Raw genomic sequence first — 24,631 nt, 5'->3', positions numbered from 1 at the left:
GAACTTGTCATGGTGATTAGTTAATTAATTATTGTCTCTTCCACTAAAATGGAATAGGGAGGGAGCATGTCTGTTCTGATCACCATTCCTTCTTCATATTAGAAAAAATACCTGTCTTATATGCTAGGAGATATTTGTTAAATAAATGAATGGATAATGTCTGCTTCTGCAGTTAATCTCATGTAATCTGTTTCTCTCTTTTTTAAAAAAAATGTATTTATTTGAGAGAAAGGGAGAGAGAGGAAGAGGAAATGTGGGGGGGAAGGGCAGGGGGAGAAGGAGAGAAAGTCTTAAGCGGATTCCATGCTAAGCTTGGAGCCTGACACGAGGCTTGATCTCACCACCCTGAGATCACAACCTGAGCTGAAACCAAGAGTCTGACGCTAACTTACTGTGCCATCCAGGTGTCCCTCTGTTCTTTACATAACCTTTATTATATGTGACTGAAATATTTGGGAAATGATGATTAATTTAAATAAATACCATTTACTTATTTAATATTATAGTTTTTAGAATTTATTATAAATTAATCAGCTATGATTATTTTAAAATGTTATTGATCAAACTTCATGACTATTCTGGATACATGCTATTTCAATCACTCAAGAAGTACCACACTCCTTACTACATTTAAATTCTGATGTTGTTTCCTGGTCCCTTCCCAGACTCAGTTGTTCAGAATCACGAGAGTGGATCACATCAATTTGTCACAAATAGTCCTATTTCTATGAAAGTGTTCTGCTCCTCCTGTCTAGGGCTTGGATACTAGGCCCATACATGATAAAGCACAGATTTCCTCAGATGCCCTGTGGAAAGGCTAGCTACTAACCAGACTCCTGCCTAGATAACCCAGTTTAGTGCTGTCCACTATCAAAGGGAAGCTGTGCTCTTTCCCCCAGCAAACTGCTAGGGTCTTCCTTCTTGTGTCCCTCCTGACACTTTTTATCTCAGGATTATCAATCCTCAGGCTCACCATTGCCTCCATTCTGAGAATATCTGAACTGAACACAAATTTATCCATTGCTATCTGTCTACATTAGGCTCTACTTCTTTATACCTTTGTAGTATACAATATAAGTTTGGCTGACCAAAGTCTAAATCTTCCTGTAGACACTAGACTCGATTGTAATACATTAAAACAAAACATATAATTCAACTCATGTATTGCAAATTAGTCTCAGTATTGCTTGGGTAGAATCTCTCTGCCCACTTATTTAAAATGGAATTTAGTCTAAGTTCTTACTGTTTCTTCAAAGTCATGATCTGCAAAGCCCCTTTAAAAATATCTCTTTAAGGCTTCTAAACCCCTCCTATCTTTAGCTTGTTATAGAGTATACTTCTTATACTTGACTCCCTTGAATGTCATGCACTCTCTTCCTGGCCTCTAGTTTTGCTAAATATGCTGCTATAATAGCAAGTTAATAGAACACAAGTATTTGCTTACAGATATTTAAAGCAAACCCCTGGATAGTTTTCCATTGCAAATTTATTTGGAAAAATAGGTTCGATCGATAGTTGAGTACTTGAATTTGTGACTCCTAACACATATTTCTTATTAAGCTTACCTCCTGAAGAATAGTGCTTCTATTCACAGCTATTTTATTTAAGAAGACACTTGCAAAAAGAGAACATCATCATTTTTATGGAATCAATGTTCTATCTTTTAGAGATTGAAAAATTTTTAAATACATAGTAAAAAAGACCGGGGAAAGAAGTGAGAAAAAATGAAGAAGGTTAGTAAAGCAAGAAAGGAAAGTAACATGAAACTTAGAGATGGTTCAAAACATAACTTGTCTACTTCTTAGCTGTGAGAACTTGGACATATCACCTAAACCCTCTGAACTAGATGGGTAAGATGGGGAATAATCACATTATTTGTCTCAAGCATTGTTGTACAAATTAGATTATGCAATTAAAGTGCTAAGCATATTCCTGGGCATAGCAACAGCCCAATAATTTAGCTATGGTAATCAAAATAAAATCAATATCATACCAAAAACCTCATTATAATGTTATTATTCAGAATTTCAGATGTGGGATTATTTTCATTTGCTCAAAGGGATGCTGTGCAAATTTAGCTCTGTAGTTCCCAGTAGCCAGTGACAGGGTAAAACAATGAGTTTGTAAATATGAAAAGATCTATTCATTGTAACACAAGAATCCTTCAATAGTGCTTTCTAACCGAGGATTGTAGAGTTACTGCAAGGGTTCTGTTTGTCTGTAAGTCCCTTAAGTATCGTATATGGCTCAAATCATAGTGCCTATTCGTTTTAAATGAATCTGATATTGTGATAATGATACCAATTTATTTAATTGTGTTACTGAATTCATAGTAGCTTTTTACCAGTATGCATTTTCCTAACCAATGGACTTGCCAAGGACACTATCAGAATCATGAAGAGTGCTGTAACATTAATTTGCTGTCTTTTAATCAAAAAGATTGGGAGTGTATTGCTGAGGGGGAAAAAAGTTAGCTTTTGTAAAAAAAACAAAAACAAAACAAAAAAACCCCACCAAAAAACAAAAACCCCAGCTCTCAATTGCATCGCTCTTCTTTCCCTCATCAACAGCCCTGAAGACCTCTCAAGTCACAGAAGCATTCTTTTTTTAAAGCAGGATTTGCTGCTGTAGACAGGACTTTCTGATTCATGGCTAGCCCCATGGGGATATCTGTCAAAGATTTGGGGCAAAGCTGTTAAGCTTTAGGAGAGTGCTTTTGCATAGAAAATGAGTCTGACTGCTAAAATTGTCCTATTGGTGGGGTTTGAATGTCTTCCTAGTAAATTACACTGGTTGCAAAAATTAACCAGATAGGTAATTGTTTAATTGTTCACTTGGTCATTTTGAATCCAATACACATATTTTCTACTAATTAAATCCTTGTGTCATCTTGCCAACCCCCATTTTGGTATATCCACCCTGGGTCTGTATTATCACCTTGTAGGTAAAAAAATTCTTGATTATTTGGGGGGGGGGAAGATATGATTTTTTTAAGTCGTAATGAATAGTGTAAGGGAGTATTACTTGGAGACTTAAAAAAAAATCTTCCTTGAAGGAAAAAATCTTTTAAAAGGCCTACTAACTTGGTCTAATTACTTGAATTAAGGAAGTAAGATGCTTTTGCACTGACTTTGAACAACTTTCTTGACTTCCTGCAAAGAGGATTCTTGACAGTATTTTTGGAGAAGTTAGTAAAACCGAATCTGACATCACTACCTAGCAGTTTGTGTAGCTAGCAAAGTGGTTTGTTCTTAGGGTAGCAGAGGAGGAAATTGCTCCCTGTCTGATAAGACAACAGCAAAGAGTATGCATTCATTTCTTTTATTTTTGACTCAGTTTCACAAAGAAAACCTTTTGCAGAGATAACTATTATTTTGCCTTTCAGAAGGACGCATGCTGTTTCATAGGAATACGGCTGATTTCCAGATATGACCATGTATTTGTGGCTTAAACTTTTGGCATTTGGCTTTGCCTTTCTGGATACAGGAGTGTTTGTTACAGGTAAGTACAAGGATATTAATCTATTCTTAGTTATTTTTTTTTTCCTTGTGGAGGGACGTGGGTTTGAAATAGACATAAAAATAAGTTAAGTGTTGGTGATTGGAAATGAGGAAGCTCACTATAAAATGGTCAAAGCTATTGTAGCTCAGAGAGACAAGTCTTGCTATGTGACAGAATACATTGTTACTGTTTAAAAAGGCATAAATGTTTTGGGGGAAAAAATCAAAATTTAAAAGAAATGTTGTCTATCCATATCTTTGTTTACAAACTGTTCAAGGCTATTACAAAAGCAATGTTGTTACTTAACCCTTAAATACGTGAATATAAGTTTATGAAAGTCTGAAGAAATCTTAATGACAAAGCAAGTGAATTTTCATCCTTTTAACAAAAAATGATTTTTTAAAAGTCATAATATGGCTTTGGTTGCATGTAAGCCACTCTTTCTTTTTGAACTGGAGTTTGCTTCCTCAAATTTTGATTACTACTGAAATATTTTTATTGAATACTTAGCTATATGATAGTTTAAAATAATACATTTGGGTATTTAACAAAATATTAATTTTATGCATACTCTCAACACAGAATATATTTCAAAACAAGTTTTTGGTTTCTTCCTAATAGTTTTAATGATTATTTGCTTTGGAAATTTTTACGGGGCCACCGCCCTTCCTGGGTGATGGGTAAATATTAGAGCCTTGATGAGATAAAAATATTTAAACTCTTAAGAGTCATGCAAATACTATATTCTATAGGAAAATGTAATGGGGAATCTCAAATACTCATTTAAGTTGAAGATCTTGGTATATTTGTTATCTATTTTTTTTTTAAAGATTTTATTTATTTATTTGACAGAGAGAGACACAGCGAGAGAGGGAACACAAGCAGGGGGAATGGGAGAGGGAGAAGCAGGCTTCCCGCGGAGCAGGGAGCCCGATGTGGGGTTCGATCCCAGGACCCTGGGATCATGACCTGAGCCGAAGGCAGATGCTTAATGACTGAGCCACCCAGGCGCCCCTATTTGTTATCTATTTAATGGACATTTCTTGAATAGTTTCGGTTTGGGTCATGAGTGCATTTCGGTTGATTGTTAAATGTAACTAATAAATCGATATTTAATAGATACTACTTATGATGTAGTATCTAAAAGCTGTTCTTCATTATTGAAAGGACATTGAAAATGGTATTTTTGTAGAAATTCCAAATAAGTTTTTAAAAAAGGGAAAAAATATTTTTTAAAAGTCTTGCTTACTTGAATTGACTTTGAAATCTGTTTTTGACTTTCCACCACTCTTCTTTCCTCTAAAAGGCAGGGCAGTAGCTACCTCTAGAGCTTGTTACATTGTCAGTTGATACTTTGTGTAACCAAGAAGAGTGGAAAGCAGTGTAAGATACTGTTTGGTTTTTAACTGCAAAGATGGGTTAAAATTTGTTTATAGAAATACAGCATTTTGTCTTAATACAAAAAATGTTTATCAATTTACCTTCCCTATAAAGTTAGTTTATCATAACCAAAACCAAATTATAATGAATAATGATTTTAACCATGTGATAATATATATATTATCACAAATCAGAGTGAATATTCATTAAAAATTCCCACTCAAGAACTGTTGCAAAGCATTTCTAAATGAGCATAAAGAAACACTGAAATATTTTCTAGGACACAGAGCAAATCACCACAAAATTTTTAACTCACTCTATTAAGGATTTTTACCATAAGAAATATCTTTCAATTTATGATCAAAATAAGAGAATATAAAGTTATCCAGAAACCTTCAAATCAATTGTGCTGAACAATTTGTACTTAAATAAATGGATAGATATACATAGATTTATTTTGAAGGATCAAGTTTTTCTTCAATTGCTTACATAAATATCAAGAGCAAATACTTTTTTAAAGGCAATGATAGTCTTCCTGAAATTTATACTTATTTTTAGAAAAAAACCGTAAGAATCTAATTATCTATGTCTGCAAATCTTACTTATCCTTTTAGGTTCTGAGGGACGTTTTGTAATTCAGCGTATGATTTGGGAAGTTATTAATGTTTTAAATTATATTTTTCTTTATTAGCAACAAATGAGTTTAATTGTATGCTTGATTTTAATGTGTTACAATTGAGTTTAGTGATCATAGGAAGTATTAGGCTTCTGGGCATCAAATTTATATTGTGTACTCTAAGGGAATAAAAAACCAGAGCCAAATGTAGAGAGACATCAATTAATGGATAAATATATGCACAATTCAGATGTGTTATTTAATACCTAAAGTACAAATACAGGCAAGGCAAAATTAAACTTTGCCATGGCAACTATGCTGGGTTGAGTTTTATGCAAAACTTTCTAATCTCTTTGCTCTGTGCCTCTTTGCCATGATAACTGGAAACCTTTGTTAAACATTTCTAAATAATTCTAGGGGATGATGGTAGTTCTGAGAATGCAGATAGACATGAGTGTTCTCTGACTCCAAAAAGGTGTAAAGCTAGGCAAATCTATCAGTCTATAACATACCAGCTAGAGTTTATGAGTTAGATTATGTGAGTTATGAGTCATAACAGTTTAGATTCATTTCCTGGTCATAAGTCTCCATTTTCCCAGCGATATTAAAAGAAATATTTCATGTTACAAACATGTATTATGCCTTGCACATCTCAGGCTTTCAATACAAATTATGAATTGAATTTAATAAGCAATCTTATTAAGTCCTAAATACTCCACATTTTAGAGATTTGTGGGGATAGACATTATTTTTTATGAATCTTTTACAAGTATTTTTCTAATAAAAATTTGCCTGTGATCCTTATCATTGCTAGAATTTGAAATGCATTTTGTTTGAGAAAAGGTAAGGTGGACTTAGGGATCTGTCTTTCCTTTTTCTCTCTTGTTCTATATAATTAAGTAGAGGGACAGTGTGGTTAGCTTGGGGGGCTAGGTCTTTTCTCTGTTGTGGGATACTTGATATCCTTTCACCAGTGACAATTAACTAGTGTAAGAATATAGATATTTAAAAAAAAAGAATATAGATATTTCAACACTCTTCGTATAAATACACATATACTGATACACACACATATATATTCTAGTGTTTATGTGTGAATTATACAATACACACATACATGTATCTACTTATCTATCTTCTGGTTCTTCATATTTGTCTACTTTTAAATATTGGAGTTCTATGGGCTTTAATCCCTGGCCAGTTTTATTCTTGTTTTCTCTGCTCAGAGTTCTTTACCATTACCTGCTATATATTGATGATCCTGATTTTCCATCTCCAGACTCATTTCTCTGAGGTGCAAGAAAAAAAAAAGAAAAGAAAAGAAAAAAAATCTGAAATATATTTAAATGCTGAAGTCTTATAATTTTACTTTTTAATAATCTTTAAAATCTTTTCCCCTTTCTTCATCTCCATTGACATCGCCTTAATTCATGCCTTTATCATTTTTTACCTGGAGTATTATTATAGTTTCTCAATCTCTCTGCAGTCTCATCCATTTCCTTCTATACTCTACACCTTAAAAATATAAAATAAAAGGAAGAAAAAAACCCTCTGATAACCTCTCATTGCCTTTGGTATACACGCTAACCTCCTTGCCGGAACAACTGAGTCCACCAGTGAGCTAGGAGCTGGGCCTGGAGCTGGGCAGGGAGTGTTTTGTCTTTTTTCCTGTATGATTCATTAACCCACAGGAAGCAGTTTCAACACTCTGCTTGGCTCATCTATACTTCCTCAGGACCTTGAAGGCTCTGTGCAAGTCCTATTTCGTCTTGAATGTTTTCTTCTGTCACTCATGCCACAAAATGTCTCCACTGAAATTGTAGACATTTTGCCACCTTTCAGTGGCATTTTTCACATACTATTTCAATTTGTTGTTGGTGGTGGTATTAGTATTATTATTTACCAATCAGTGTATTTTCTTCCATTGTAACCTGTGTGTATTCACAAACTATGTTTTATTCCTTTTTCTGTATCACCTGTACCTGATTTCTTACCAGATACTAAAAAAGTAATGGATGTTTTTTGACAAAACTGAAGATTATAATAATGAAGGAGAAAGAGAAGAACACAGAAAAATTCAGAAATAGAAGACAGAGGAAGAGAGAAATGTGAGACAAAAAAATTAGCCAGAGGCAAAGTGGAAGGATAGAGGGAGTTAGACAAAGTCATCAAGATTAAATAAAATAATTTTGGATTTGGATCTTTATAGGTTTTACATTTTTTAAAATTTAATTTATTAATTATTATTATTATTATTATTATTTTGCTATTTCCTTCTTTCATCTCCCCATTTTCCCTCTTATCTGGAAGGCCCTCCTAAATTCTTAAAAATCCATAGTTCAAGAATGTTATTCTGAAGTATTTCTTGGCCTACTCTTTGGACATTTTTGCAAATGTTATTTCATTTGGTGGGTTAGTTTTGTTCTTCAAATATAGGTGACTCTAGGAAGAAAAGTAAGGAATCAGACGGGGGAGGAGATACTCATCTAACATAGGGACAAAACACATGGAGTCAGGTCCAGTCCTTGAGAGCTCAGCCATGGACACCAGTAGTGTTGTGGGACTGTTTCCAGGGCTCACTCTATGCATTGCATTCTGTGCACACAAAAAGTTTGTAGGGAGTCTGGGTATCATTTCTTACTAGAAACATGATAATGAATCTCAGTCTGAGTGGGTAAAAAGCAGAGATTTATAGTTAGGTTGATTAGTTTTGTTGGTGAAAGCACAGTGTTAAAACACACAAGGTTTTCTGTTCAGATCATGTATATGTAAGTTACCTTGGTACAGAGAAAGAAATTTGTCATCACCAAATGCCTGTGATCTTTTTCAGTCATCATATAAATTTATGGGAATATTTACACAGGAGAAAATTGGAATGGAAATTGAACTTAATCTCACTTTAAACTGAATTTCAGTCTAGTCTAAATAGCTGTGTCAGTACTAGATACCCAACTCCATACTATTTGCCTATCACTAAAGGATTAGTGCTATGACTTTTATATACATGAAGGTAATACTCTTAAGGGAATGATGAAGATAAAAATGAAATATTGCAAGCTATTCATTTAGCCATGTGATATGATATCTATTTCTACATAATACTGAAATATATAGACATACTTGGTGTACATGGCCATAACCAACATTTAGATGAGAAAATATCTAATCATTGCCTAAAATTTTTAATATGCATTCATTTTTATATGTCAAGGTGCTACTTCAGTTTCAGTCTGTCAAGAGTCTCGGGAATGGATACTGTAAGCAGAGAATTGTGTGTTCAGGAATAATAACAAAAACAAAAAAAGATATAGAAACAAAACTTTGGCATAAATACACATTAAAGTCAATGTTAGTGAAATATATAAGCACCTTCCATGTGCATTCATATCATTAACTGACTGACCTCTGAAAAGATAATCGACAAGATTATCAATGCTTTTATTAGATTCTTTACTGAAGACCCACTCAAACAACTTTAACGTCTTCCATGGTACTTAACTATATATACAGTGTTTAAAGATTAAACATTTATTTCCTACTAAAAATGAGCCACAAATACTTGAAATGAAAAAGTTATTTTACTAAAACTTCAATTTCTCCTATATATACTGCATGTGAGATAAAATTATAACTACATGCAATGATATTCCAATGAAAATGATTGCCATTCATATATTTAAAAACTATTTCCAACCAAAATGTGAACATCTGCAGGAAAATCATCAGCCCTTCAAAAAGGTGATCTGCTAACATTGGAGCACAAATCAAGAGCTAAGGGCAACTCAGCATCACACTCATATCATATATATTAGAAAATGAACAGCTACTCTGGCAAACTTAACAAAAAGCATTGATATGCAAGAAGAAACTCTGCATTGTAAATATTAGTAATAATAAATTGTGCTCATAGTCATGAAAATAGATTAGAGAATCCTATATAAATAATAATGATGTTAAGAGATGATAGCAAAGGGACGATATCATGGCAATAAAGTGTGGCCACCATATTTTAAATATCTCCACTTAAAGAAAAAGAAAACAGTAATTTGTTTACTGATAAAAGAAATACTAAGCATTACAGGAAATGAGTCAGCTGCCATACTGTGTTGGAGATGGCATTTGGATCAACATGCATTTTAAAAATCTAATTCTATGAATTGTATGATCTCTATTCAAATCATTTTCCATTTTTGATACACAGTGTCCTCATCTGTAAGCATTGAAATTGAGAATATTTGTGAAAATGCTTTGAAAACTATGAGATACCCTGCAAAGTTATATATTGTATTTACATGATCCTATAAAATCACAGCACATAGCTCTTTATCATTGACACATGATTCCAAATCACATCTCTTCCTTTGAGAGACTCGTAGGAGATACAGTTTAAGGCTATGTGGTAAAGGAATAAACCTTAGAGATCTTTGAATTCTTTTAACTTTGCATCCCCTCTTTTAGGGATTTTTCAGGCTACTCTGGATTCTACCTCTTAAATAGTTTGTAAATCCAACTCTTTGCTACAGATTCTTATCATTTCTTATTGTAACAATAGCTGCAATCTTGCCTCCCTTCGATCCCTAGTGTGTTCCTACCTACCTCTACTAGGATAATCTCTGTAAAAGGCAAAACTTACCTTTGTACATCCTTCCTTCAGTGGCTCCCTATTGGATAGAGAATATACTGATCCCATGATTTTGATCCCAAGGATGCTTAAGAAAATAAGCATTCCATTAGAATATATCTACATTTATGAGTTTTCCTTGAGAACAGCTCTCACAGAAAAAAAACTCTATTAAGCCAAGTTAATTCCCTGAGTATTTTTATATAGCCTGATTAAATCATTACCTATTTTTTCATTAAAAGAATTTTACTGAACTAATGTTCAATAGCATTACTTTTCGTTCAATTTTTATAGTTTCTATTAAATTCATGAATCAAGTTTTTTAACCACATCCAATTTTACTGACTATAGACTTATGCCTCTGGGAATTTTCCTTTATAGTTATTATATTTCTAAGTGAATTTTTTTTTGTCAAATAATATAGATCTAAATTTCCCAAAAAGGTTTTAATTCTTCTTTTTAGCCAGAAACATTACTTCTGTGCAGTTTTAGCCATTGCTTGTTTCTTTCTCTCTCTCTTTTTTTTTACATTTCAATATTACACAAAATGTAACTGATCTAATGTCATTATTTACTTCTGTCAAATTTTAAATGGGGCAGTATTAGACATTTTCAAATTTATATTGTGCTGATATATCTATCATTAACAACCATTTTGTGATTGAGAGCTCTTTCAGCAAGATCCATTTTGAGATCTTTAAGGGTTTTGATTATTTCTCAAGTAACCAGTGGAAACTTCAGAAATACTTACAAGACTGCTGTATAGTCTAGAATTGCATTTTAACTCTCATTCATTTGTGTGGCATTCTTCTTATTAGCTTATACACCTTATGCCAACTTCTTACTAATTGGAATAGCAAAAATTAGAGAGAAGAATCAAGATGATAAGTTTAATGTTTTCAATATACATCAGTGGGTGAGATCAAAATAAGGTGTCAAATCATCCTACTTTTGTCTCTGCATTTAGGAAAAATAAAGCTATTACCATGGTATACACAGCTTTAATTTAATCCTGCCAGATTTTTCTAGCTTTATCTGTAACTTTGTGACATGTACTCTACAGCTGACCCTTGAACAATGGAGATTAGGGAGGTTGATGCCCTACACAGCCAAAAGTCTATGCATAACCTTTGATTCCCTCATTTATTTATTTAACTACTAATAGTCTACTATTGACCATAAGACTTCCTAATAACATAAAAAGTTGAATGCATATTTTGTATGTCATATGTATTATATACTGTATTTTTATGATAAAGTAAACTTGAGAAAAGAAATATTAAGAAAATAATAAGAAAAAAAACACCTATAGTACTATACTGTATTTTTTTAAATAATTGTGCAGAGGTTTTATTTTTTTATTATTTTATGTTAATCACCATACATTACATTATTAGTTTTTGATGTAGTGTTCCATGATTCATTGTTTGCATATAACACCCAGTGCTCCATTCAATATGTGCCCTCTTTAATATCCATCACCAGGCTAACCCATCCCCTCACCCCCTCCCCTCTAGAACCCTCAGTTTGTATTTATCAGAAAAAGTCCATATCAGAAGTAAACCTGCACAGTTCAAACCAGTATTGTTCAAAGGTCAACTGTATACTCCTGTTGTAACTTGCATTTTCCTAAAAGTATAATGTTTTCTTGTCTCCAAACTGTTGGCCAGGCTGTTTCTTCTTCCCTCCACATTTTTTTTTTAAACTCGGCAAATTATAATTGCTCTTTAAACTTTAGTTCAAAGAAATTTACTGAACTAATGGGCAGCTTCCTCTGGGCAACCCTCCTGCATGTCCCCTGCTCTTCCAGTCCTTTCACACCTGGGCAGGTGTTCGTCTGCTGTGATGATCCCATGAATAACCCTCTTGGAGATCTCTTTATTTGGCTGTCTCTCATAGTAGCTGGCGAGCTCGTGTAGATCATCATTGGGTCTCTGCGTATTTACCAGTGAGTGCCTGCAGGTCCTTGGAACTTGTTTGTTAAATGAATGGATAGTTGTCAGTATAATCTAACCCTGTATGTAGAAAAGTACTTAACAACTCATAAAAACAATTTTAAATCTGTCCTTTTGTTGTTGTTATTACAGTGAATTATTTATAGCAAAGTTTCTACATGATAGAAAAGTTCAAGAAATGGAAGAAAAAATTGCTTAAAATCCTTGATCACACTTTTTCTTTCCCTCTTGTCTTCTATCTCTGTTTTGATTATGTGCTATGTGTAAAATTGCACATCCCATTTTTTTCCTAAGTAAACCATGATTATTTTAGGCAACTTGAGAAACACAGAAATGAATAAATAGGAAAATAAAAATCTCATGGATTCTCAAAACCCATCACTAAAAATTTTACCAGTCTAGCTAAATCTGTTTGTTTATTCATTATTAATTCGTTTCACGAACAAATATTTTATGAGTGCTTTCCCTGTACCTTCAGCTGGGAATGCCATATTCTATGCCTAGCCCTGGAAATCTATATTCTCACTGTGGCAATGGCTGCTTGGAGACAAGGTTTTAAATCTTCCAAATTCTCCATAAGCTTTCTCCTCAAAGTAATAATATACCTTGCAACAGATAATTAATTGTGTTCTCAATCTTTTATAAACTATAGATTAAAAAATTATTATTTTAAAATCTGCATATAATACATTATTTAAGTAAAATCTCTGTTCTTGCCAGACAACATCTAGGCCCCTGTTTCAACTAGATTTCTTCTGTAGGCTTTCAGTTATAGAAGTTCTGAAGCTGCCACTGAGTTGTGTAGGTTATTATTAGATATTTAATAAATAAAGTTGGTAGATGCAAAGAGGAACTAGCCAAAAGTCCCAATTTTCTTTGGTTTGTTTGTTTTGTGATTTAAGCTGAAAATAAAAGCTTTATTTGGAGAGACATGTTAAAACATACACACATACACAGCATGCAAACACATCCTTAAATTTTTTGGTGATCTTTCATAGCAATTTTCCGAGGTCATCGGATAATAAGGGCTGATATTTCATCCTGGGTTGATCTGATTCTCGGTCCATTCTTTTTCGACTGGATTACTCAGCTTTCTTAGTGGTTAGCCTAGTAACCAGGTAATTGAGGACATGACTACTTGATGGTAGACAAATCACACCAGGACTGAAGGGTGGTTGGTAGTGTCTCAGAGGTCATTTGTGTGAAACATACATTTCAGCCCCATGCAGCTTATTTAGCTACATAGGTGAAACATTGGGTGCCCAGCCACTTCCATATCTTTAGCAAGATCTAAGTCACCTAAGATTTTGTCTCTTATAAGAAAACAAAAGACATCTTTGATTAATTTGTATTTACTATGAATGTTGATGCTGCATTAATAATGCAGAAGTAATGTTGCCATCATCTTGAAATGGAGCGTAAGAAGGTACACCTCTGAGTCTGTCTGGAGGTGAGTGATATGACAGAAAGAATGGATTTTCCCCAACCTAATTTGTTTTTGATATTACATAAAGTGAAAGCCATTGAATAATTTACCAAAATATCTAGATTGTTTTTTGTTGTTTTTGAAGTGTAAGGGAAGTAACTTGACCTTTGTTAAACACTTTGATCATGGAAAACACATGAGGTTCTCATCTTATTCCAGGAAGTGTAGACACCAGATAAGCTTTTTATAGTTATCCAAGAGGCATATTAAATGAATCTGGTAGAGCTATCTTATAGTTTTCTACTCCAGGGACAAGTTGGCTAAAACTCAAGGTAGTGGAAAGAATAAAAAATATGTTTATTGTTTGGTTACTCTGATAAATGTGGGCTGGTCAATCAAATAACTTAGGTCAAGTATTCTACTTTGAATTCTTAGACTCAGGTTTCCAAATCCCTTTTTTGGTTTCTAAACTAAGATTTTAACTTATGCCTAATAAGTCCTAAGTCTTTCTATTTTTTTAGTGACCATGTTTTTATTTTCTGAATTTACTGATGGAAGCTTTAGGTATGTTCAAGATACATAGTAGCTAAGAAAAAATAATTAAGCAGAAGATATCAGTTCAGAGCATTGACTGTGAGAGGGAGTGATGATAATGTGGGAAGTAGATAAGCAAAAGAAAAGGGCCAGGGAGCTGATGAAAATAATTTAAAGAGATAATACTAGAAATATTGGATTCAAACAAGCTCTAACCTTTAATGTGCTTAAGAAATCAGTCTTTGAAATGTTGCCTGGATTCCATTTTGAGCTTTCCAATTAGAAACATTACCTTTTAGATCCTCAGTTTCCTTATCTGTACAATGGGAATAATAGTGGTAGCTATTAAATGAGATAATTTATTCATTGAGTTAGCCATTTTTAAAATAGAACCCCTATTATGTGGTAGGAACTATTCTAAGTGCTGACACGGTGGTAAATAAAACAGAAAAGGTACCAACTTTCATGAAGCTTACATCTTAGTAAAAGAGATAGTGAAACCAAATAAATAACTGAGAAAGTTTCAGATATTGATAAGGGCTGTGAAATAAAACAGTGTTTCATGATAGAGACAGACCAAATTGGGGAGTGACTGGCCCTTTTGACAGTGATCAAAGAAGGCCTCTTAGAAGTAGCATCATTAGGTTGCTAACACTGGCTGACAAGAGTGTAAAGATTTTTGTAAAGAAGAACTGGCAGGTGCAAAGGTTCTTCAAAAAAAGCAAAAACTTGGTGGGTTCAAAGCAAGGAAAGGAGGTCGGGTGCTTGCAGTATGGTGGGTAAAGCCTGAATGGTTTGTGGTGAAGCTGGACAGATACGTAGAAGGGTAAGGTCTTTGTTGGAAATGGAAAGAATTTGGATTTTGGATTTTTGGATTTTTACCTTAAGTGTGAAGAGAAGAAGCTATTTGGAAGTCTTAAGCAAAGAATAAGCTGATCTTGTTTCCATTTTAAAGAGACTACTCTGGCTGCTGTGGGAATAGATTGGAAGTGAGTTAAAACCTGGAGACCAGTTAGGAGCCAGTTGGATGGGTGGAAAGGAGAAAGGGGGTGGTATCCAGACTAGGTGCTGGCAGTAGAGGTGGAAAGAAAGGTCAAATGTACATAGAATCAAGAGGAGTTGCTGTGTGAAAGAAAAGTAGGAAATTATACAGAACGACTCATTTTTTCCTTATGAGCAGTTAAAATGAGAAACACCCCAGTCAGGGTAGGCAATGAAGGGTTCTCTTTTATCCATACTAATCTTTGAATTCTCATTAGACATCCAGCTAGAGATATCTAGAAATCAACTGGAGTTATAGTGTGGGGCTCATTAGGACTAGATTGGAGCCATACATTTGGAAGTCACTGTATATAGATGGAATTTAAAGCCAAGGGACTGAAGACCTTATTCTGAGCCCTGGGACACTTCATATTTGGAGGGGTTGAGAGGAGGGACTAGTAAAAGAAAAAGTGAGAAGGGGTAGCCAAAGTGGAAAAGGAAAAAAAATATTTTGCTTTGGATGTTGAGAAAAAGAGCTGATGTTAAAGGGCTTAGCACACTTGCTGGCATATAATGAGAATCCAGTTAATTTCACATAAAAGTTCAAATTCATGTCTCTTGAAAGGCTGATTGAACAGTGATTGTAAACGTACTTATTATTGTCAAATATCCCTATTTAACTTTAATACTGGCACAAAAGTAAGTATGAAAATAATTTGTAACAATATTCATAAGAATTAAATATATATGTATATGTGTGTATATACATATATACATGTATAATATATATCTCCCTTGCTACCTTAGCTATTAGAAAAAAGAAGAATATGACTTAAAATAATATTTTAATAAAATCTATGTAAAATATATTGAGAGACTAATGAATTAGTAATTTAATTGAAAATGTCTTGAAAAGTAATGTTATGTTGATTCCTTTGTGTGGTATATTTTGTTTTGATGCATATTGATAAAAATCTTTAAAAATACTATTTAAGCTAATATATGGGCAGGTTAGGAGGTTTTCAGAACATTAATTGGTTACATAAAAGTCTTATTTCTAAATCAAATTTTAAATCTTTCATTTCTTTGAGGAATTTGAAAAATAATTGGTTATTACTTAGGCTTATATTAGGTAGGACCAAATAGCCTTGATAATTATACAGCTTACAAAGTTGTGTAGCTTTCTCTTCCTGCCCTGCTTCATTTTCACAAGGATATAAAGCCATAGTTTAAGCACATCTGCTTCATAGCAGAGAGAGAGAAAGAGAGAGAGAGGAAGAGAAGGATTGAGGGCAGAGGGAGGGAATGAGAGAAAGTGAATCAGTTTATTGCAAACAATATTTTAGTGTGTGGAAAATAGATAATCATGCATGCAGGCACTATTATCAGTGAGTCCGAAAGCATAATTTATTGTAATGCAGAAAATCTAGCTGTATGTAAGTAGGGAAATAAAAAGCCTAAGTAAACCTACGTAATCCATTTTAAGATGTGTTAGCTCAATTATGCAAGAAAATGTCACTACTTCTCTGCCCCCTACTTTGAGGATAAAAGTTGGAATGAATGGAAATAACTTTCCATCTTAAAAAAAAGAGGAGTCAGTATCATTTCAATGTGCAGAGCTGTGATACCACATGGCAACTTTAAGAACAAATGGAACCCACAAGTCCATCTACATGTTCAAGAAAGAGAGGTTCTCACACAGAGGAAGATTAAAAATATTTTCATGGTGATCTAAAGCAGAAAATCACCAAAGCCTTTGAAATCAAAGATTTTCCCTGTTCTAAGAATAGAAGGTGGTTTTATGTTGAGGGCAACTAGAAGGCATGATGGAAGAACTATAGAGAATGGCTGGTGGGAGATCAAAGGCAAGTAGAACCTCGAAATTCTGGAAGTGGAGCAAGTCAGATACAACATAAGGAGTACTTCAAAGACAAGGAAATAAGAATAATAAAAATATCTTTAGTTGTCAAATGTAAAATGTGTGCCAGTTTTGTCACATTTTATTTTTCAAGAGCATTGTAAAACCAAAGACATTTTCTGTTAACATGAACCTAACTATGCATATTTTTCTCATCTATCTTAGTCAATTTTCCAAAAGAAAAAAAAATGCATTATGCTCAGAGTCCAAAATGTCTTTTTTATTTATTTATTTTTTTTTGGTTCTCCTCACTAGAATGCCTTCTCTTAAACTAAATTTTAATATTTACATTTCTAAGTATAGGGTGGCCAGGGAAAATGAACGAGATATCACTTCATAAAGTAGAATGAGATGAAATAATAAAGGAATTATTACATTCTCCAAGCATCTGCGAAACTATAAAGGAGTGCAGAAGTTCTGTTATTACTGTTATAATTAGCTTCTCTTTTGGTTTTTTCACTTTAAGAGTTGGAATCTTGACTTAAAAAATAAGAGTTTGCATATTAATCTATACATCCAAGTCCAGAAATAATGGAATGTTCAAACCACTGTCAATGTAGATTCTTATTTTGTATTTAAGCCATCCTACAAACATTTGTATTTGTTAAAGAGCTAAGAAGAAAGAATCAGTGCAACCTACAATGCCATGATTTTGTAGAATCTTTGCTCTGGCATATGTTTTGTCAATTTATGAAAGAAAATGCTTACCATGGACCTATTTTTTGCTAAAATGTGACCTTTATGACCTTTAGATTTTAAACAAACATTATGTACATATGGTGTTTCTGGAAAAAAAAATCATGTGCTTTTAATTTTAATTCATCCATTATTCTGTTCCTTATTTAATTTAGAATATATTTCTATTATTCCTTTAAAACCAAAATAAAGCATGATTCATTTAAAAATTTATTCTTGCTTTCCTTATCCATGATTTTTTTCTGAATTAACACTTCTGAAGGATATCAGATACCATAACTTGTCCTTCACTCTAGGCCTCCATTTTATGGGCTGAACATCTGGATTTGATGGCCAAGAAAACATTTCCTTCCGCTGACTTTTCTAATAATCTTTTCTAACAGATACACATCCTTCACGTTTGTCAGTAAAATTGACATAATTTTCATGTCTAATGTTTTAACACATGATTAGGGGATTTTCTTGGCTAGTTTTTAAAATATATTTTAATTTTGTATGAAAATGATATTAAGAACCAGTCTAAAAAAATATTAGAACCACAGATGTTTTCCTTTATTGTATTCATTGATTTAAGATCCACCAGCATGTCGTTAAAATGTCCAGAGGTTAACAATAATGATGGCACATGGGGTAAATTAAAATTCTTTTTGTGAAAAAAAAATTATTTAAATTTTATTTAATACCTTATTTTCTTCTAATTGAAACAAAACTAGCTAGTGGAATGAGACACTCTGACGTTTAAAATTTCACTCTCTTGTTTTATAATGAAAGGGGATTTGAAATTAGGATTTAAGAGTTATATGGCACTCCCAAAATTTATTCATTCAGGTTACAAGTACTAGTTTTGTTTTCACTGAAGAGAGGACAAGGATACATTATCTCTTAATATCTATTGTCCTACTTTACAATTGTAGCAACTGATCTACTAAACTCTTCATTCTGTAAAATGTAACACGTAACAAGCAACTTTGGTACCTCTCTCCCTCTAAATACAGGAGTATTAAAATGAAAAATTTAAAAACCGATCCATGTCTCTTGTCTACAATATTTAAGTTGCTAAGAATGAATTTACAGATCCAAAAATACTTTGGGGAACTTTTATCTCAGGAAATATATCATTGGTTTCAATGAATTAATTAACCCATTCAATGAATTAATTAACACTGCTATTTAGATGGCCGATTTTCTTTTATTTTTATAGTCTCTGTATTGCAGGTATATAGTCAAAATAAGTTAATATACACACAGGATATAAAAGGACCAGAAGAACTTGTCTTCACATTAAAACAATAAACAATGAAGATGCCTTTTTATTTTTAGATAATGCATTTAAATTTTATTAGGTTCTTCACTATTTACTGAGAGTCAGTATTGTTCAAGACACAGGATTCTATCAAAGTAGCAACAATATTTCCTACCTTTATTTGGGTTTGGATTCCTAGAGAAGAAGTTTTGAAGAAAGAGGAAGGGAATTTGGAAATTTGGAGAGTACAATAACATAAACCATCAGTATTTACATAATAGTACAATTTTACAGAAAAAGGAGACTAGAAGTCATCTAGCTTAACTCAACTATTTTACAAAAATTAGAAAACTGAAACTCAAAAACATTTAGTGATTTGTCCCATGTTTTACCAAAAATGAAGGAACTTGGCCCAGCATTCCTGCAGTGTTAATCATGAGGTTTTACCCATTTATTAGGTTTGCCTGATATAATGAAATAGTATCAGATTGGACATTCAGGGACACATTTTGAATCCTTAGTCTATCATTATTTCCTTTTCCCTAGACTTGTGGTATTGGATAAATTATTTAACTTACTTAAACCTCAGTTCCTTTTTCAGTGAAATGATTGCTTCATTCAATTTCTCAGCCTCGACTTGATTGATATGTTGGGTTGGATAAATGAGCTGTCCTGTGAATTGAAGGATGTCTCACAGTATCCCTGGCCTTTACAAACTAGATGCAGTAGCTCACCCCCCTTCTCTCCCCCCGCAACAGTCATGACAACCAACAAAAATGTCTACAGGCAATCAATGTCCCTTGAAGACAAAATTGCCAGCCCTCACCACCTTCCTTAAATTAGAAACACTAATTTATTTGAAATCATTTCTTTAGTACTTACCCAGCAGTAACACTGTGCTATTCTGGACCACATGTTTAGCTCTTGGATGCTTCATTAGAAAGCACTCAATAAGCATTATTCCATGAAGTTTGTTGTGTACTTATTACAGTGACCAAAGGGGGCATCATAAAATTCTTGGAAACAAAATAAAAGATCAGGGGTGCCAGGATGGCTCACTTGTTTAAGCATCTGATTTTTGATCTTAGCTCAGGTCTTGATCCCAGGGTAGTGAGTTCAAGCCCTGCTTTGGGCAACACGTTGGGCATGGAGCCTACTTAAAAAAAAAAAAAAGATCAGAAATATTCACAAGTAAGAAATTTATAGTATCAATGAAATATTAAGTATTAGAAAGGTTTAGGAAGACTTAACAAAACAACATTAAAACTATTCAAAATAATTGCATAATTTTTCACGTAAGACTTATCTATATATTTACCAGTTGTACCAAAATGTACAACAGTTTACTCATTGTAGAGACTCACTCCAAATCATAGGTGTCCACTATGCATGTTTCTTTGTAAGACCACTTTAACTGTGTAGGGCAATTATTTCTGGTAAGATTTGCTAGGACAAATATGAAGTATTTCGTAGTGAAAAGGGTCACAGGTATATTTTCCTCCTTTGCACAGGGAAAAAATAGACTCCTGTTATCCTCAGTTTTAAATTAAAAGATTCTGTTGCTTCCCTCTCTTTCTCTCCTCCACCCACATTTTTCCCCAAGTGGGTCCAGATATCTGCCAATAGAAGATGAGAGCCTCCTATTGAGACAGTTTATGCACAGGTGCTACAAAGGGACATTGGGAATTTGTGTCTAGCAATTGATAGCTGATCAGAGAGCTGGTCTGATGAACTGAGCTACACACTGCAGGGTGACTTTGTCATACATTACTACAAATTCCCCAAGGAAGTTTACTGACTTGTGGTTTTAGGAGAAATACACGTCATGGAGACGGCTTGGGGGGTGGATGCACAAGGAAAATTTGTTGCTACAAAGTGGGAGTTGAGAGCTCAAATAGGTTGGTTATGTTTCGCCAGATGGAGATAAAACTTGAGGCAGCCACATCCTGTGACTAGAAATTGTTAAAGTAGGCAGACTTTTATCCGGAAATAATAGTAAAGTGCACAAGACAAGGAGACTAAATTAGAGAGAGGAAATCAATTTTGTTTAAATTGGAAGATCTTTTTCTTGATTTTATAGAATATTTTAGCACCATGAGGGAATTAAGATCATGTTTCACTTATTGTATATGTGTTTATTCATATCTAAAATAAATATTGTGATTTGTCTTTTTTCCAGTAAAGCGAAGCTCAGACTGAGGTCCAAAATATTTGGTTACTGGAGCAGAGAAAATTAGCTGGGTCTTTTTACTAATTACAGTGTTGATAATTAATATTTCAGAAATGCAATTTTTCCCATTTTACTAGTTGATTAAAAAAATGAATGGAAAAAATCTTTTTCTGATACTGAATACTGTCACCAGATTACTGGTGCTTTAGATTTTTTTTCCATTAAATAAATTCAACTTTTATAAACCTTACTATTGTTCTGTTTTTACTGGTGCCAAACAGTGGAGATTTAATTTTTTCCCCAAGTTAAAATAAAGGATGTCATGAATAAACTATTTTTTCATTTAAATAAAAATAGATTCATTATAGATATTCACCTAAAATCTCAAACATACCTGGATAAATTATAGTCAGTTTTGTGGATGAAAATCAATTGTCATTTAAAAAATAAATGATATTTTCATTTTTTATCTCTGTTGCTACTTCTGGGTTCTGACTGAGTCCGGAAGCAGAAGTTGCAAAACATTGTGAGAAAATTTTTGCTCTATCTTTTTTTTTTTCAATCTCCACCCAAATGGAAATACCAGAAGTCTGAGAGGAAAGTCCATTTTTGCTAAATGCCCAATTCAGTGTTGCATCTCTATTGCTGTCTTCAGTTATCTCTTTACAGCTACTTTCTATCCATTCAGAAACATGCTGCTCATGTTTTAACAACCCTGTCCTCATCCTGAGAGAATTCTTTTGGGTTTCTCGTTGCCATTGGCTTCCTCTGTACCCCATGAAGATATGCATTGGTAACATCTTTTTCCATATTTATACAGAAATAGTCTAATTATGGTTACCCAATGAATGTGTTAAACTGAGCTGATCCACATAAACAGCTTTGTGGAATAGCACAGTTTTTTTGGTTTTGTTTTTTTTTTCACTGTTCCAAGGAAGAGGTATAAAGTCATGTAGATTGCAGCCATCCCATGTGCCCACAGGGGCATCTTTCTGATCCCTGTCTCACTGGAATGCCCTTTTTAACTCACTTTTTAGTTGTTCTGTACAATATTGTAAGCTCCACTGGGGGAGAAACTTTTCCCTAGTTCCTTCTGTATCTTCAGTGCCTGACATTGGAGAGTAGTTTTTAAACATATATGTACTGAATTAATAATGAAATGGATGAATGAATGAATGAATGAACCCCTATGACTCTTTGAGATAATTCGGTACTGTGGGAATATTTTAGACGGTTTTGTGTAGATAGACTGGTACTCATAACTGATATTCTGATAGAATAATGGCAAACTACTGAACTTGAGTATTATTTTATTATGTTACTTTCTTATATAAGGAAGGGATAAAATAAGGGAATATATGGATAATGGTATTCATGAAAGAAACACAATACATACATGCTTCACTTCCTTGAGACAGAATGACATGGAGAGCCTAGAATGTTCACCTTGATTTATCAGTCTTTGGTATAAGACTTAATGGAATTGCTTTTCTGTTCTTCTTATGCTGCTTTTTGGAAAATTATGATAATTTGGGCCCCCAGTGAAGACTTTAGAGAGACTAGCACAGTTTTCTGGTTGCTTTTCATAATAATAAGAAAAGAACCCCAGTTCTCCCTTCCCTTTGGAGTAGAAGTCTTTAGAAGAAAAAGTATTTTTTACTCCAACCATTGGAGAATGTTAAGTTGAATACAGGATATGGTCCCACCTTACAGAAGGGTGTAGCAGATACCTACACTGGCAAGCAGCGTTCTGCCTTTGCAAAAAATTTTTTTTTCTTCGAGACAAGATGTTTCAAAATAAACATTTTTAAAAAGTCTTAATGATGAACTTAAAATCAAGGACCAAGTTATTTCAAGTAAAACAAACTCTTTTAGAGATGTGACATTATATTTCATTAAGGTTAGAAACTCAGAGGCTGATTAAGATGGACCAATGACACCTGGGCTTAAAGTAGTTTCCAAATAAGTCTTTAAGAAGGAGGTAGCAGCTTCTTCATACTTTGACTTCTGCTTGTCACCACCAGGCACATGCTATGTCAGAGTAATCATTCGCATTTTGTAGGAAAGACAGGCATCCTTCCTAAAATAGTCAACATACGTGTCACTCGATGCTAGGGAATAGAATACAAAGCAGGTGTAAGACATGTGTCCCTCCCTATTCGGAACTTCCGGTGCAAGCCCCCCCCCCCCCCCCCCCCCGGAGGAGTTCCACTGTGGAGAAATGGAAAGAGACCCATGCTTCCTCCCAGGCCACCGTAGCAGGGGGACCATCTGAAGAAATGGACAGTGTATGCTTGATGACCAAACCAATTTTGGCTTGAAGGATATTTTGCTTAATTTTTCTGTGGAACTAGTTCATTAGTTTCCAAAGAAGAATATTTTGGCAATTTCTCCCTAAAATGAATATAATTATACAGAAAACCTTCCGCATAGACATATGACCATTTCTTTAAGAGAGGGTCTTAGACGTGGAATTACTGTGCCAAAGAACAGGAACATTTTAAGTCTCTTCATGCATATTAATAAGTGGCTCTTCAGAAAATTTTTCTTGCCTATGCTCTTCCTGGCAATGTCTGAGTTTCCTTTTGCACGTATTTGCTAGAGTTTAATTTCATCATTTTAAAACATACATTAATTTTATAAGTGCAACTGGTATTTCTGAAAATTTCTATCTTGCATTTAATTTGACTTCTATTGTTTTTTTCATATACATATCATCATTTGCATCCCTTCTGTGAATTGCATTCACGTGGTTTGCACGCTTATCATTTGTGCAGCTGTGTTTAAATTTTTATCCCAAGTTATATGGAAGAGGAGAGGACTAGATGTATTCTGAGTTGATACAAATGTTAGAACCAGGACCATAAGTCGAGATTACTAGGTTGTCAACTGTGATATAGTCTAGATGAGGAACCATATGTGCTTCTGTCAATTTTCCTTTTTGAAAAACCCTTAACTATTAGTCTCTGGAATGTTTAGGGTGTACTTAGGAAGCCATGATGGAGACCAGTGTCCAGGAAGAGAATGAACTTATGAACTTATGAACTCTGGGTGACTCTGGCAGTAGCCCTTGAGCCTCCTTATCTTCTTCAGAGAACCTACCAACAGCACAGCGATCCAAAGTACACCGTATCTTGCACTGGGCTTCTTCACTTTTTGCTTCACCCCAAAACTTGATGCCTAACCACATGCCTATCTACCAACTTTCACAGCAGCCTTGTGAGAACAATATTCTCAGTAAGCTCCTTTCTCAATTCCTGTTGGAGCGGCATTGTACTATCTGAATGAAAGAAATCTTAGAGGCCACAAAGGTCAATGCATGCCACCCCTTTTACCACAAACACTCACTGTTTGAATATAAATCCAAAAACTACTTTTTAAAATGAAAAGCCTAGTTTAATGGTGATAGCTCAAATTATTTGAAATTTGTGGTTTCCAGATCTCTTATGCTTTGGCTGAAACTGGTGATTCTCAAACATTTTAATCTCAATATACTTTAAATGGCCTTAAAAAGAAAATAAACTCCATTCTTAAGCATAATTATAGACCCTATAGAATTTTTCTTGATTTGGGTTATATGTATATTTATC

The 24,631-nt window shown here is 33.8% G+C and overlaps 1 protein-coding gene across 1 annotated transcript in view; it reads left to right on the top strand.

Moving 5' to 3' along the window:
* The first annotated feature begins 3,250 nt into the window (after positions 1–3,250).
* PTPRC (protein tyrosine phosphatase receptor type C) overlaps positions 3,251–24,631 on the top strand; it is a 117,722-nt gene continuing 96,341 nt past the window's right edge. The window contains exons 1-2 of the mRNA XM_044916347.1: positions 3,251–3,304; positions 3,386–3,501. Of these exons, the coding sequence (XP_044772282.1) occupies positions 3,429–3,501 (73 nt within the window). The 5' untranslated portion in view covers positions 3,251–3,304; positions 3,386–3,428. The remainder of the gene's footprint in view (positions 3,305–3,385; positions 3,502–24,631) is intronic.

This window comes from Neomonachus schauinslandi, chromosome 6 (genome assembly GCF_002201575.2).
Source record: "Neomonachus schauinslandi chromosome 6, ASM220157v2, whole genome shotgun sequence".
In the NCBI taxonomy this organism is placed as follows: domain Eukaryota; kingdom Metazoa; phylum Chordata; class Mammalia; order Carnivora; family Phocidae; genus Neomonachus; species Neomonachus schauinslandi.
This window is presented reverse-complemented; position numbering and strand designations above follow the sequence as displayed.